General features: G+C 44.7%; 1 protein-coding gene and 1 long non-coding RNA gene across 2 annotated transcripts; one reads left to right on the top strand and one right to left on the bottom strand.

Moving 5' to 3' along the window:
* Positions 1-7230: 7230 nt before the first annotated feature.
* Positions 7231-8368, bottom strand: LOC132206977 (histone H1-like). The gene has a single exon (XM_059642120.1). The coding sequence runs from the start codon at positions 8366-8368 to the stop codon at positions 7730-7732; it is 639 nt and encodes a 212-aa protein (XP_059498103.1). The 3' UTR covers positions 7231-7729.
* A 2811-nt stretch (positions 8369-11179) lies between these two features.
* On the top strand, positions 11180-15403 carry LOC132207075 (uncharacterized). The gene is made up of 3 exons (XR_009443310.1): positions 11180-11328; positions 12031-12111; positions 14405-15403. It is a non-coding gene; the product is annotated as an uncharacterized LOC132207075 (long non-coding RNA).
* Positions 15404-16014: the final 611 nt, after the last annotated feature.

The following is a 16014-nucleotide window of genomic DNA, read 5'->3' as shown; positions in this document are numbered from 1 at the left end:
ATAACCAGGACCCAGTCAGGTTTTTGTAGATTTTCAGGATATCGGCATTTTGCGGGAAGCTATATTGATAATTTGAACAAATGACATTGTGCTCTTGCTTTCTTGTAACATTTTGCAGGAAGGATTATCCCATCCCTGTCACGTATTACAATACAAATGTGTGGCTATGGTTATCAAATCTGTACACTCAGTTTTTGTCATGTGAATGAGAGGGTGCAGTTATAAATCTCAGTTTCTGCAATGATAATGGAAGTGCAATTATCAGTCTCTGTCAGTTTCTGCTGTATCCATAGATGGGTTTAGTTATTATCAGTACATGTCAGTTTCTGTCACATCAATGTGTGAGTGTTATCAACCTGCCCCTGACAGTTACTGTAATGCAGGTGGGTGACTGTAGTTATTAAGCTGTAGCTCTCTGTTACTGCCATGTGAATGAGTGTAGTTGTGCACCTACACATCAGTTGCTGGTGGTCAATGCATGAGTGTAGTTGTCACGTCTATACCTGTTTTGTATTTGCTTGTCAATCTGAGTTTAGTAATCGATCAGTTATTGTCAGATTCTGCTGTGAAAATATCTGATTGTTTAAACTGACAGGTACAGTTTGATAACTAATGCAAAACTGGGAGTTTTATTATTAATCTGTTTCTGTCAGTTTTTGCTGTGTAGATATGATAGATTTGTTATCAAAAGTTCAGGAATAGTGCCAGATGACTGGAGGGTAGCAAATGTGGTTTCCCTGTTCAAGAAGGGGAGTAGAGACAACCCTGGTAATTATAGACCAGTGAGCCTTACCACAGTTGTTGGTAAAGTGTTGGAAAAGGTTATAAGGGATCGGATTTATACTCAAAAGCATAAATTGATTAGGGATAGTCAGCATGGTTTTGGGAAGGGAAGGTAGTGCCTCACAAACATGGAGTTCTTTGAGGAGGTGACCAAACAGGTAGATGAGAGTAAACCGGTTGATGTGGTGTTTATCGATTTCAGCAAGGCGTTCGATAAGGTTCCCCACAAGAGGCTGTTGTACAAAATGCGGAGGAATGGAACTGTGCGAGATATAGCAGTTTGGATCGGAAATTGGCCTGCCGAAAGAAGACAGTGGTAGTTGATGGGAAATGTTCATCCTGGAGAGCAGTTACTAGTGGTGTACCGCAAGGGTCAGTGTTGGGTCCACTGCTGCTTGGAATTTTTATAAATGACCTGGATGAGGGCGTAGAAGGATGGGTTAGTATGTTTGCAGACGACACCAAAGGTCAGTGGAGTTGTGGATAGTGACGAAGGATGCTGTAGGTTGCAGAGTGTCATCGATAAGCTGCAGAGCTGGGCTGAGAGATGGCAAATGGATTTTAATGCAGACAAGTATGAGGTGATGCACTTTGGTAAGAGTAACCAGAAGGCAAAGTACAGGGCTAATGGTAAAATTCTTAGTAGCGGAGATGAGCAGAGAGATCTCTGTGTCCATGTACACAGATCCTTGAAAGTTGCCACCCAGGTTGACAGGGGTGTTAAGGCGGCATACAGTGTTTTAGCTTTTATTAATCGAGTTCCGGAACTAAGAGGTTATGATGAAGCTGTACAAAACTCTGGTGCAGCTGCACTTGGAGTATTGTATACAGTTCTGGTCACCACATTATAAAAAGGATGTGGAAGCTTTGGAAATGATGCAGAGGAGATTGACTAGGATGTTGCCTGATATGGAGGGAAGGTCTTGAGGAAAGGCTGAGGGACTTGAGGCTGTTTTCATTACAGAGAAGAAGGTGGAGAGGTGACTTAATTGAAACATATAAAATAATCAGAGGGTTAGATGGGGTGGATAGGGAGAGCCTTTTTCCTAGGATGGCGACGGTGAGCACGAGGGGGCATAGCTTTAAATTGAGGGGTGAAAGATATAGGACAAATGTCTGAGGTAATTTCTTGACTCAGTAGTAAGGGAATGGAACGTTTTGCCTGCAACGGTAGTAGATTCACCAACTTTGGGTACATTGAAGGAGTCATTGGATAAGTATATGGACGTACATGGAATAGTGTAGGTTAGATGGGCTTGAGATCGGTATGACAGGTCGGCACAACATCGAGGGCCAAAGGGCCTGTACTGTGCTGTAATGTTCTCTGTTCTATGTTTTGTCAGTAACTACCATGTGAATGTCCGAGTCCATTTACCGGTCAGTCCCTGTCAGTTTCAGCTGTGTGTCTGAGCGTCCAGTTATAAATCTGTAACTAGTAGTCTCTGTTACATGACTATTTCCGGACATTTATCAATCGTTCCCTATCAGCCAGTGAGTGTGCAGTGAATGTGCTTAGCAATTTGGATTTGCCAGTCCTGGTATTGAAATATAAATAATTTCTCCTTGTCAGTTTCTGCTCGGTGTGTTAATGAGTGGAGTTAGAAATCTGTACCGATAATGTTTATACCACATGAATAAGAGTACAGATGTCAATCTTTCTCTGTTTCTGCTCTGTGAATATCGTAGTACAGTTATCAATCTGTACATGCCAGCTGCTGCTTTGTGAACCTCAGAGTTTAGTTATCAGCCCAAGCCTGTCAGTTTCTGCTTTAAGAACGTAGGAGTGCAGTTATCAGCCTGTACCTGTCAGTTATTGCTCCATGCATTTGTTTTGTGCAATGGATTGTGTAATGTAAAAGCAAAAAGGTTTTGTAACTCCAAGGGAGCAGAGTCTAACTATCAGAAATTGTATCAAGGGCTGTTCTTCAAGGTGACATCAGCTTTTCTGTGTACACAGGAACAGAATTTTGTTAATAATGCTGAGGGAATAGATTGATGTGGCATTCCTTTCTTTGAGTCTAAAGGAAAAGGGCAATGAACAAATCAACTGTATTCAGCTGAATGACCACGAGGTTCCTTCTACAGGAAAGGGTATCGGCTAATTCACTGAATTATACTACCGTGGATATTACAGAACCCTGCTCTGTTGTGCAATGGCACATGGCATCAGCAATACACTGACAATGCGCTGTCGTGGGGATGAAGAAAGAAAAAGGACTTGTATTTTCTGTCTTACAGTGGAGAAGATTTAACCTTATTGAATATGGTCAAACTGTGAGAAAGTAAAATTTGACAATTACAAGATTTAGTTAAATGGATCATTCTTCGTTGCTTTAAATGATGATTACATCACTAACGTGAAGAAACAGCATTCTGTTTTCTTGCGTGTTTCTGGAATATTTCATTGGGAGGGACAAGTGACACTAGAAAACTGTTTAACTTAGTTGCCAAATTCACTTCAATGCTTCACCCCACCCAAAAAATAGAAATTTTGCAAGACAGACAGAAAATATGGTTTCTATTCCTGAAGGTGAACACATCGAGAATCACGTTGTGATAAGGTTGGGGTTGGCAAATCGTATACTGCCATGGCACACTTATTGAAATGGAATGCTGGCTGAACGGGATCAGAATTGTCAGGTGCTTGTTTTTGTCTACTATCAACCCCATGGGCTGAAAGGTATTTTTTTTCTGTCTGGTAGACTCTCTTGCTTTTCTTAAAACAGAGCTGTAAACATTTTCTATGTATTTGCTTCTGTTACCTGCAGTGTGTATGACAACAATGTATACCCAGTCTTTGTATGTTATGTGTTGATACAATGAGCATATTTGGGACTCAGTCAGCAGCTTTGTCTATGTGTCTGCATGTGCTCAGTAGTGATGTGCTACTTGTCAGACGTGGTTGTTCAAACTATGTAACATGATGTCTTCCTTTGAGAGGGTAACAAGGTGTAGAGCTGGATGAACACAGCAGGTCAGGCAGCAGAGGAGCAGGCGAGCTGACATTTTTGGACCGAACACTTTTGTCAGAAATGTGGGAAGAGAAAGGGACTCTGCAATAAATAGAGAGAAGTGAGGAGATGATGACGAAAGGTGGATAAAGGACCAGATAGGTGGAGAGAAGATGGCCAGTCAAGGAGGCAGGGCTGGAGCCAGTAACGTTAAGTGTAGGAGGGAGGTCAGATGTGGGTTGAGGGAAGGCTGACAGGTCAAGGAGGCAGGGCTAAGGTTAGTAGGCCGAAGTGCCAGTGGGGGTTGATCAGTGAGGTGGGAGAAGCAGATTGGTTGGAGAAAAGATGGACAGGTCAAGGAGGCAGGGATGGGTTTGGGGTGGAGAGATTTTGACGCCCTCGTTGAGAACATTGTGCTGCAGGGCTCCCAAGTGAAATATGAGCTGCTGCTCGTGCATCCTTCCGGTGGCAACGTTGTGGCACTGGAGGCGGCCTGGGATGGACATGTTGTCCAACGAGTGGGAGGGGGTGTTGAAGTGGTTCATGACTGGGGAGGTGCAGTCGTTTGTCACGATGTGAGCGTAGGTGTTCAAAGTGGTTTCCAAGCCTCCGCTTGGTTTCCCCAATGTAGAGGGGGCCACATCGGGAACAGTGGACACAACACAATGTATTACTGGACATACAGATGAACATCTGTTTAACATGGAAGGTTTTCTTGGGACCTGGGATGGAGATAAGGGGAGAGAGATATTGGGGCAGGTGTAGCGCTTTCTGTGGTTCCAGTGAAATGTGCCAGGTGCGGTGGGGCTATGGGGAGTGTGAAGTGGACGAGGGAGTCAGAGAGAGAAGTCCCTCTGGAAGGTTGATAGGGTTGGGGAGGGAAAAGTGTCCTTGGGAGTGGGGTGAGATTGAAGGTGGCAGAAGTGGCGGAGGAAGATGCGTTGAATCCTGAGTTTGTTGGAGTGATACGTGATGACAAAGGAGATTCTGTCTTTTTTGTTATTGTGAAGAGGGTGTGGAAGAGACAAGTTGCAGAAATGAGAGCGATGAGGTCAAGGGCATATTCAGCCACTGTGGAGTGGAAATGCAGTCCTTGAAAAACAAGGACGTCTGCAATGACCGGGATTGGAATGCCTCATCTCGGGAGCAGATGAAACAGAGGAAGGAATTGGGAATAGGGGATGGCATTCTTGCCGGAAGGTAGGGGAGGGGAGGTGTATTCTAGGTAGCTGTGGCAGTTGGTTGGCTTGAATTAGTTACCAGTTTCCAGAAATGCAAACAGAGTTGTCCAGGAAGGAGAGAGATGTACTTAAGATGGTCCAGGTGAAGTTAAACTTGGGGTGGAAGCTGTTAGTAAAGTGGATGAACTGTGAGTTCCTTGAGGAAGTACGAGGTAGCACCGATACAGTCATCGAAATAACGGAGGAAGAGGTGGGGGTGGGGCCAGTGTAGCTGCAGAAGAGGGGCTGGTCCATGTATCCTACAAGAGGCAGGAATAGCTTGGGCCCATGCGGGTACCTGTGGCCACCCAATTTGACTGCAGAAAGTGGGAGCGTGAGAGACAGTGTGCATCAACGGGGCAGTCGGGTTTGTGGATTTTGGGGATAAGGCAGAAACAGTTAACATGGCGTTGGGGAAAGATGAGGTCAGAGGCTGTTGGCAGGAGAGTACCTGAGGTGCTGAGGTTGTGGATGGTCTGGGAGATGATATTGTTTTGGCGATTGGGGCAGGGTCATGATCAAAGGGGTGGTAGGAGGAGTCTCTCTCTATCCGGTTTGAGATATTATAAAATACCTTTCCTAAATGCAAACTTGATTCAGTTCCTGTTTTCAGTACTTTCAAGAAGGAGTCAGCTGTTAACATTTCAAACATGATGTGAATGTTAAGGGGCTACAAATGATATTAATTGGAACGAGCATGATGTCAATTGACAATGAAAACAAAAAAAATAAACTTGCCTTTCCTCAGTTGTGCTTGGTTAGTTGTTTCCTTGGACAAGTCTCTGGAAATTGAGCTCAAAACAAGTCTGATCCAATCCACTCTGACTCTGGAAAAGATATTCTCCATTCTGATCGCAGGAACATGCCTGGTGTTAGTTAGAAGCAACTGCTCACACTTGGCTTTGTAACAAGGAAATATTGTTTCTTCGAGTATTTTCCTGGAGGAAGACAGAAGAGTTCTCCTGTAAATCAACATCAGCCCAATTTGACAATATCAATCAGATTAACATATATTCAGTGAACAGTTTTTAGGGTGTTTCGTTTCTTGAACTTCAACTCCCAAAGCAACAGAACTCCAAAATAAGCCTGTTGGACCACAGCATAGAATTCTCTTGACACAGTCTTTTCTTTAAAGGGCATCAATTCAAACACAAGTCTGATTCCATTCTTACATCGAGCTGCTCCTTGTCTGAGGAATTTTTTTTCAAATATTTCATTCGATAGCAACGGAGTGAGATTCAGAAACTGAGCAATAATTGCAAAGCTCCATCTGAGGTGCGACCTGAAGATGCTACACTGTTGACACAGCTCATGTTACCAGATCCCAACACACTGTTGAAAAGAACAGCAGCCGCTGTTTCAAATGTGTTTTTCCCCCCGAGACGTATAATCTGTTAACTCCAATCTACGTCCTTTATCGGAAGCCCCACAACTGGCAACTAACAGCGTGAAACAGCAGCCAAACAATGAATTTCCATCAGTGTTTAGAAGACTAAAAGCTACAAGACTGATCCCCAGCAGCAGCTTCTTGGCGCTGTGTTTCCCTCAGCAGGCCCACACACAGCCCGAGAAAGGCCTCTCTCTCCCCGCCCCCAAGCCGCTCACTCCAAGTTCCGGGACCAGTTCCTGCTCCCCTCCGCCTCTTACCAACAGCCCCCGGTTCTCCCTGAACTGAGCCGCCCTCTGTGTCCCAGACTCACATCTCGATGCGCTGCTGGAAGGAGCCCGCTGTTCCCTCGCTTCCCTGGGCGCTGGTCACTCCATTGCGGCCTGTTTCAAACAAACCACTTCCACTCACTGAGTCAACACTCGTCAATGCCAGCGCTGGGGGAGGGTCTCACGCATGCGCTCCTTTCATCGGCTGCCGGCGTCTTGGTGGTTTGGGAGTAAGGAACACCCCTGCGCTGCTAACACCAATTTGTTTCAAACCGAGCTTGCCCACAGCGCGGACAGGACACGGGATCATTGCCTGATCCATTTGTGACAAGCAGGAGGGAAGCGCGTGGTTTGATACAGCCCAGGCAAACTGATCAACCAGCCGTGTAACCGTGGTTAATCAATCTTATCAAACACGCCGAATTAAACATCTTCAAAGCGATTAATTGCAAAATCCCTTTTTTTCGGGACATGTTTATTTCTCCCAGATTGTAAGCATTCCGAACACAATTTGTAATTACTGCCTGAAATGTCTTTCGCAGGTAAATGGGAGGAATACACCATTAAAACATCGCCAGAGGTCCTAACATCAAAATTAAACAAATTAACATTCGTGGAAGGGTTAATGAGATGCATGTACTGCATTATGTAAGATTTGTGTCTGGGCAGAATTACAAGTCGCGGTATGAAATAGCCAGATGCAGTTCCAGTGACCCTCCCCATGTGATACCATCCCCATTCTCAGTCTCTGCTCTCGGAAATGTGATATTTAAGTTACTCGAATCAATTCAAGTTTATGCTGTGTCTGCACTCGGAACCGGGACAGGGATCATTTGAGAGATAGACGGAATTACAGATGCTGGACAATCTGTAATAACAAGGGGTAGAGTCGGATGGACAGAGCAAGCCGAGCAGCACCAGAGAAGCAGGAAGAAGGATCTGGGCCCGAAACGTCAGCTTTCCTGCTCCTCTGATGCTGCTTGGCCTGTTATGGTCATCCAGCTCTGCACCATGTTAGTTCAGGGATCATTCGATCCGGGCTCAGCTCTTTGCTGAGAGATGTGGGCGGCTCTGAGAAGAGCCTTTGGGTTCAGGTTGTTACATGTTACATGGACTGCTTCATTTCTTTGCTGCTTTCTTGGTCACTTTCGCTTTGGGCTTGGCCTTCGGTTTCCTCGATTTCGGGGCCGGCTTTGCGGCCTTGGGACTCTTGGTCTTTATCACCTTCTTCACGGGAGTCTTTTTCTTCGGCGCTGCTTTCTTCGCCGCTTTCTTTGGCGTTGCTGCCTTCTTGCCGCCCGCTTTCTTGCCTGTTGCTTTCTTGGCTGGGGATTTCTTCGCTGCCACCTTCTTGGCCGTTGTTTTCTTCACGGCTGCTTTCTTGGCGGCTGCTGCTGGTCTCGCCTTCTTTCCCACTTTTGCCTTGACTGGATTCTTTGCGAGTTTGAAGGAGCCGGAGACGCCCTGGCCCTTCACCAGAACCAGGGAGCCTTTCGCCAGGCACCTCTTGGTAGCCATCCTGATCTGTGCATTTTGCTTCTCCACATTGACCCCGCTTCTCTGCAGCGCCTTCTTTATAGCGACCAGAGACGTCCCCCTCCGATCGCTGTTCTCCCCGACAATCTTCACAATCCGCTCGCCCAACCCGGGACCGGCTGGTTTCTTCCTGGGAGCCGCCGCCGCCTTCTTCTTGGGAGACTTGGGTTTGGTGCTGGCGGAGGCTGGAGGAGCCGTTTCGGCGGCTGCACTGTCGCTCATATCGGGAACTCTGCGCTGAATCTCTCTCTGTCAAACTGAACTGGGTCAGCAATGAAGCTGCTGGTGGCGGCACTGAGCAACTTAAAGGCAGCGAGCGGACGGCGCGGAGACAACCTGCCCTCAGCTCCCTGCTCCTGCTGCCTGTCTGTGTTTCTCTCTCGGCACAAACTCTCCAATTCCTCTGCAATTCCGCATCTCCAGAGAGCCAGGCTCGATCGTTCCTGACCCTGACACAGGAAGGTTTGCGGCTGAAAGGTTTTCACTCGAATTGACGGCTCCGTTGTCGATTTTACCGCATTTTGCTGCTGCACTGATCGCGCTGTCTGAGCTGAGCGCTGGCATTATCATCACTTTTAGACTGAAATCTTGAAATCAACAAATATATTGCCTTGAATTCTATCTTTAAGGTTTAGTGGAGGAGCAGGGGGATGATTTGAAATGAAAATCTTTTTGATTTGCACAAGAGAGACGTGGAAATATCATGATATGAGCGGACACACAAGCACATTTACGTGTGACTATCCCGCCCGCCCTTTTCCGACAGTCTCTCTGACTCAATATTCACATCCATACAGTCACAGGGCAGAAATATCTCTAAATGTACCTGTGGGAGGATGTACTTTCTCCCCCTTTCAGCCTGTGCTCCGGTACCCAGGAAATTAGTTGTAGTTTTTCTCCTCAGTCATTGTGAAACTCTCCGAGGTCTGTGCGCCGGAGATTCGTTCTGCTGCATATTCAGCTGCAAGAGCCAATCATCTGGTTTGAAGTTACATTGATCACCGAGATCAGTTTTTTTTTCAATTGCAGTGACAATACTCAACATCGTTTCTGGGAATCACACTCATATAAACGTAAAGAATAGCAACTGGGCAAATAACACCCATCAGCCCTTCAAACCTCTCCTCCCACTCACCATGAAAATGGCAGATCATCCAACTCAATGGCCTGTCTCTGTTTTTTTTTCTCCCATACAGAGTCATAGAGTGAGGATACAGACCGTTCAGTCCAATCAGTAGATGCCGAGTATAATACCAAATTGAATTAGTTCCATCTCCCTGTCCCTGACCTATTTCTTTTCAAAACTGTCGTGTTTATGCACTTCTCCAAATGTCGCTTTAATGTAATTATAGCCACGTCGACCATTTCGACAGGTAGTTTATTCCACATCCTTCCGTGTTCTATGTTTAAAAAAACGCCCCTCGCGTCTTTTTTTTAAATATCTCGCCTGTAACATTAAAATGTCTGCCCTGGTTTTCTATTCCCTCCATCCCAGACAAAGTTCAACGACCATTAACTCTGTCTCACCCCATCAGTATTTTACAAACTGTGAGAAGGTGACTTCTCAACATCCTACTCTCCAGTGAATAAAAGCCCCAGCCTATCCATGAAAACACGGTGTGGAACTTATTGAACCCAGCAGGTCAAGCAGCATCTTAGGGACAGGAAACGTTCTGGATCTTGACACCTATCCATCCTTTCTATATGACTCGAGCCTTACATACTCTGCAAATACTCGTGAATCTTTTCTCAAATTTCAAAAACAGTGTTAAATAGCCCTCTAAAATGACAGTTTTGTAGACTGTAAAAAGACCACCATCCATACTCACGAATATATCCATTTAAAAGGGCTTGGGCAGTTGATGTGGAGGAACACCACCTTGATACTAGGCACGTTCCCCTCCAATCACCCACAATCCTAACTTGAAAATACGTCTCCTTGCCTTCACTGTCTCTGAATCAAGACCCTGGATCTACCTGCGAACTGCAATGTGGGCAGCATATGGACCAGAACTATTTTAGAAGGTGGCTCAGCACCAACTTCTCAATGGGGGCAACTAGGGACGCGCAATAAATGCTGGACCAAGCCAGAGACGTCCTCTTCCCAGGAATGCGCAAACAAGAAAAAACAGGTGGGTCATTCGTTGCGGTAACCCATTCATCACAAGGTTTCTGCCTGCTGCATACTGAGAATAAAATCAGTCATCAATTCCAAACTGGTATTTGCATCGGGCCCAGGGATATTATTACACTCCTCTGGTCCGGGTGTGGCTTTAGCACGGCCCACCTGACCCAGAAACAGGGAAACTACCTCTGCGCTGCAAGACACCCCACAGCAGTTACATTCTGCCTTCGTAATAATGTCGCATTTATTCCATCGCTCTGTGTTACCTTGACAGAGTCAATATGGGACGAAGGCCAGCAGAATTAAATATCACAGTTAACATGAGATCAGACGTGATTTTATTGAATAGTAGAGAATATTAAATGGGCCGAACGGCTGCCAGCTTCTCCGCTTCCCCACCAGATTGTGAGAAAGCCGGGGGAGGCAGATATTAACATGACCCGGGAAAGAGCTCCATTGGAGCTTCACAAAGGGCCAATGCCCCAGTTTGAAACACTTTATGCCATTTCCCCCACAGCCTCCATTCGCTTTGCTTAAACTGGGAGGAAAGGGAACTGGGGAAGTAACCAATTGATAATAAAATGTGAGGCTGGATGAACACAGCAGGCCAAGCAGCATCTCAGGAGCACAAAAGCTGACGTTTCGGCCCGAGACCCTTCATCAGAGAGGGGAATGGGGGGAGGGAACTGGAATAAATAGGGAGAGAGGGGGAGGCGGACCGAAGATGGAGAGTAAAGAAGATAGGTGGAGAAGGTGTGGGTGGGGAGGTAGGGAGGGGATAGGTCAGTCCAGGGAAGACGGACAAGTAACCAATTGATGTTTGTTTCTGGGACTCAGCGGGGAAATCAGCGCATGCGTGATCCTTGCCATCCCCACCCCGAAAAAAGCTGCTTGTTGCTGACCAGAGGAGCGCATGCGTGAAGCTTTCCGCTGAGCCGCCATTGAGGGGCATTGACTCAGTGAGTGGAAGAGATTTGTTTGAAACAGGCCGCAATGGAGAGACCAGCGCCCAGGGAAGCGAGGGAACAGCAGGCTCCTTCCAGCAGCGCATCGAGATGTGAGTCTGGGGCACAGAGGGGGGTCCGAGACCGGCATTGATTCGGGCTCAGTTCAGGGAGAACCGTGGGCTGTTGGTAAGAGGCGGAGCGGAGCAGGAACTGGTCCCGGAACTTGGAGTGAGCGGCCTGGGGGCGGGGAGAGGGAGGCCTTTCTCGGGCTGTGTGTGGGCCTGCGGAGGGAGACACAGCGGCAAGAAGCTGCTGCTGGGGGTCAGGCTTGTAGCTTTTAGTCTTCTAAACACTGATGGAAATTCATTGTTTGGCTGCTGTTTCACGCTGTTAGTTGCGAGTTTGCATTGAACCGTGAATAAAACAAAGCAGTGTGTGCAAACGGGCTCATCCCGCGAAGGAGAAACATAGCAGTCACCGGATTAAGAGTTTCCAGCAAAATATTTGAAATCGTGCCTGTTGTGCTTCCCTTCAATAGTTCGTGTATTGGGAGCTGGATATTGAACCGTGTCAGCATTCCATTCGTGGATCTGGTTAGTTTTTGTATCTCAGTAAATTGTTTTAGAATTTCGCTAAAAGAAAGAGGAGGAACCCGGGTTAGTTGTGTAACCGGACCCTTTTCTGTTCGACTCGTTGGCTTTAAAACAAGGAATTATCATGAGTATTCACGAAATTTTCTCTTGATGAGTTTTGATGTTGTGAAACTCGGTGGATGTCGATTTACGGGCGAATTCTCTTTTGCCTTTCTCCAGGCAATTATCTGTTGTGCCAAGACAATGTCACATTTCCGTGGTGCAACACCAAGTGTGACTAGCTGCTCCTACTAACAGCAGGTACGTTCCCACTGTCAGAGCGGAGACTGTCCTTTCCACAGTCGCGGTTTAAGTAACTCGCATTGAACGCAATTTCCAGAAAGAAACAATTAAACCAGCGATCAAATGCCACCAACAAAATACAAATGTAACCTTTTTTTTCCTCTTCTCAATATAATCTAACCCAGTTCCAGTAAAGGTCATTTTTGACAGCCCATTGTCATTCACAGCATTTGAAGAGAATAGATTGAATTCATGTCACAAATATACTCTCAATAACTACATTGAATTCACATTAAGTGAGGGTATTTTTGATTGATGACACTCTGATTCTCACAGTGGAATACAATATTATACGTTTTGTTACAGTGATCCAATGCAACTGGACCACTGTGCCTTTCCCCTTATTCTATACAACCAATCCTTTGAAACTCCTAACTGAAGATGGACCCTCTATTAGACAGGCCAAGGTTCACCACAATCTGATAATGTTTAACAGACAATGTAATCACCAGGCCATGGGACCTTTCCATGCATCTATTAATTCGCTTTTCAAAGTTACTGGCTGTACACCTTCAGTCATGCCCCAGAATCGCTTGCCTATCAGGCTAGCTTGAATTCTGCTGTCAATTGTATTAATTTTGTGTCTCTATTAAATTCTGTTACTCCTCTTATTTTCCCACTGTCTGAATTATAATAAAACAGACAGTTGACTCCTACTAGGAGGCCAGGCCGCATCAGAGTAGCAGGAAAGTTGATGCTTCTGAAGAAGAGTCCTGACCCACAACTTAAACTTTCCTGCATCTCTGATGCTGCCTGGCCTGCTGTGTTCCTCCAGCTCCACATTGTGTTATCTCCAACTGCAGCATTGGCAGGGCTGACTATTGCTGAGTTGATTCTTACGACTTGCTATGAGATTCATGATATTAATTATATTATAAAGTGAGTTTTATTTAAAGCATTTTGCTTACCCTACTCTTAGCTCTGTTGGTGCGAATGAATTGTGAGCCATTTGCTTCTTATAGGATGCACCAGGCATTCCTTTAGTGACATAGGAAAGCTTCTGGAGACTAATTAACTTTCATACCCATATCTGAATCTTCTCCCCTAATGCTTATATATAGATTTAGAATTACATTGAAATCCATCTGAAGGATCTTTAACTGGAACCAATTTCTTAATAGCGTGAATATTGCTGCAAGATGGAGTTATCTGCTGTTTTCATGATGAGCTAGGCCAGCTGTCTTTGGGATGATTGACACCCCTCGTCCTAACTAACTATATTCATCTAATGGGACAACATCCTTTCATTAAAGGGACTGTTGCAAACCTTCAAACTGTCTCCAACAAATCTTGCAGCTGTTGTTTGTGCAATGCTCCCTTTTGCCTCGGAATAACCTCTTCTCAAAAGTACCATTGTGTCTTTGTTAAATGCTGGAGCAGGCTTTTTTCATTCTGTTTAACCACGTGTCAGTTATATGCAGCAGGGCTAGAGGAACAGCTTAGCTGCCAGCCATTCGGTGTCTCTTAGACTTGGGCAGCCCAAACATTGCTCATTCAATTCTGAGAGAGGTGGAGGCAGGGAGTTATTAACATGACCTGCGAAAGAAATCTATTATAGCTCCACAAAGGGCCAATGCCTCAGCTTGAAGCATTCTCTGCCCTTTTCCCCACAGCCCCAGTTGCATTCTTGACAGTGGGAGAGAAGGGAATTACGGAATGACCCATTGATGTTTGTTGTTGGGAATTATTGGGAAAAGCAGTCCATGCCATTGGTGGCCCTGCCCCAAATGTTGCTTGTTTGGCTACTGTTTCACACTGTTTGTTGACATTGTGCATTGAATAGTGGAAACACAGACAAGATGGTGGAAACATAAGAATCCTGTAAAGGACGCAGATTGGAGTCAACAGATTATATGTCTCGAGTAAAAACATTTGAAATAGTGTCTGTTGTGCTTCTTTACAACAGTTAGTGTGTTGGGATCTCGTAACACAAACTGTGTCAATATTACGGCATCCTCAGGTAGCACCTTTAGATGCAGCTGTGCAATTGTTCAGTTTCTGGACCTCGCTGAGTTAGACCTGTGTTTGAATTGATGGCTTCAAAGAAAAGGCAGAAGTCTGATGATTTGTGTTATAGTCCAAGAGGCTTATTTTAAAATCTCAAGCTTTTGGAGATCTGCTGCATTGTCAGGTGAAGTTGAAGAAAAGAAACATCCTAATAATTATCAACTGAATATACGTTAATCTGTTTGAGATTGTCAAACTTGGCTGATGCTGATTTACAGAATGTTTCTCTTCTGTTTTCATCCAGGCAAATACATGAAGGACCAAGACAAAGTATCATTTCCTTGGTGCAAAGCCAAGTGTGAGCAGCTGCTTCTCACAAACAGCAGGTATGTTACCGCTGTCAGAATGCATCATTTCCACAGGCAAAGAGCAGTTTGAGTCAGAGACACGTTGAACTCAATTTCCAGAGAAATGCATTCAAGCCAACAGTCAAATACAAGCAACGAAATACAAGTAGTTTGTTTTCTCTCTTCCCAATGCACACCTCCTCGGTTGCTATAATTTTCTTCATTCGTAGCCTACTGACATTTATGACATTTTTGAAAAGTCACAGACTGAATCCTCATCTGATACGGACACCGAGGAACTGCAGTAAATCTGCATTTAGTAAGCAGGTTTTTAAAATTACTGTCAAGGTGAAGAAATAGTTCATGCAGTTACACAGTTACTTTGCACAGTGTGAGTACAGATATGGAAGAAAACATTCACATTATCAGTAACTGATCAGGACTGTGTCTATGTTTTGACAAATTGATGTCCCAGGCATAGAGAGAACAATTAAATAATGTGACTTCCAAATGTGTGACATAAAATGGCTACTGAGAGCACATAACATAAACTGCACATGTGTACACACGCACACGCACGCACACCAACCTACCGAGTGATTTACAATGTATTCCAAATACACACGTGCACCGTTCCAACACACATTCCTCAACATCTAATAGCCATGAAGACCATGTACACTTCAAGCCTCAGCACATGTAACACTAAAAATGATTTCTACTCTCAGATTTCAGGTCAGAGAGCTAGCCTTCTATGAAAGAGACAAACAGAACAAAAAGTGAGCTCAGTTCTCCAATCTCCATGCACTCCCTGTAGGATTTAACTACATGGTAATGGCCATGGTCATAAATTAAGTATCAATTGTTTGCGACATCATCAAAAAAAATTGTGTGAATTTTTTGACATACTGAATTCCCATGAAGTAGTCCAAGTAGTAGATTGAACAAGAGATTCATTGTACCTCCAAATATCTCACCGTGTCTTAGACTGAGAGAGGTAACTAAAGTTTTTTTTTCCTTTTGTACAAACCGGAGGAATTGCATATCAGGACAAGTGTCAGATTGAAACCTATATTGCCATTGAATCTGTTTGAGCCACAAACTGAATAGCAGAACCCACTGCTGAATATAAAGTTTTAAATCTACCTGAAGGAAATTAAATGTTGACCTGAAAACAGACAGAAAACAACATATATTCAATCAGATACCAAGTTTTTTGACTTACAATTAAGAATGATTCGTACAGTGAACTTGCAACAAAAATGTGCACATTAAACTCAACACATTCAAACCAGAGACTGACCAATATTAGAATAAAACTTAAACTGTACCATAGAATGAATATTGTGGAACATACTCAAACTTCAGCCTCACTGCGAGGGTTAGCAAATTGTATAATCACTGACGGTTTCACTTACAGCACCTTACATAGCTGCAGATAAAATCTTATTCATGTTAATGAGCAGATATTTGAAAATCAAAGAAAACCTGCAGATGCTGAAAGTGCAATATTCAGTTGAAACTGACAGTCACAGATCGATAACTTCACTTGCACATTCACACAGCA

Source organism: Stegostoma tigrinum, chromosome 44 (genome assembly GCF_030684315.1).
Source record: "Stegostoma tigrinum isolate sSteTig4 chromosome 44, sSteTig4.hap1, whole genome shotgun sequence".
NCBI classification, from domain to species: Eukaryota; Metazoa; Chordata; class Chondrichthyes; order Orectolobiformes; family Stegostomatidae; genus Stegostoma; species Stegostoma tigrinum.
Note: the sequence above shows the minus strand (reverse complement) of the source record. Positions and strands in the feature narration are given on the sequence as shown.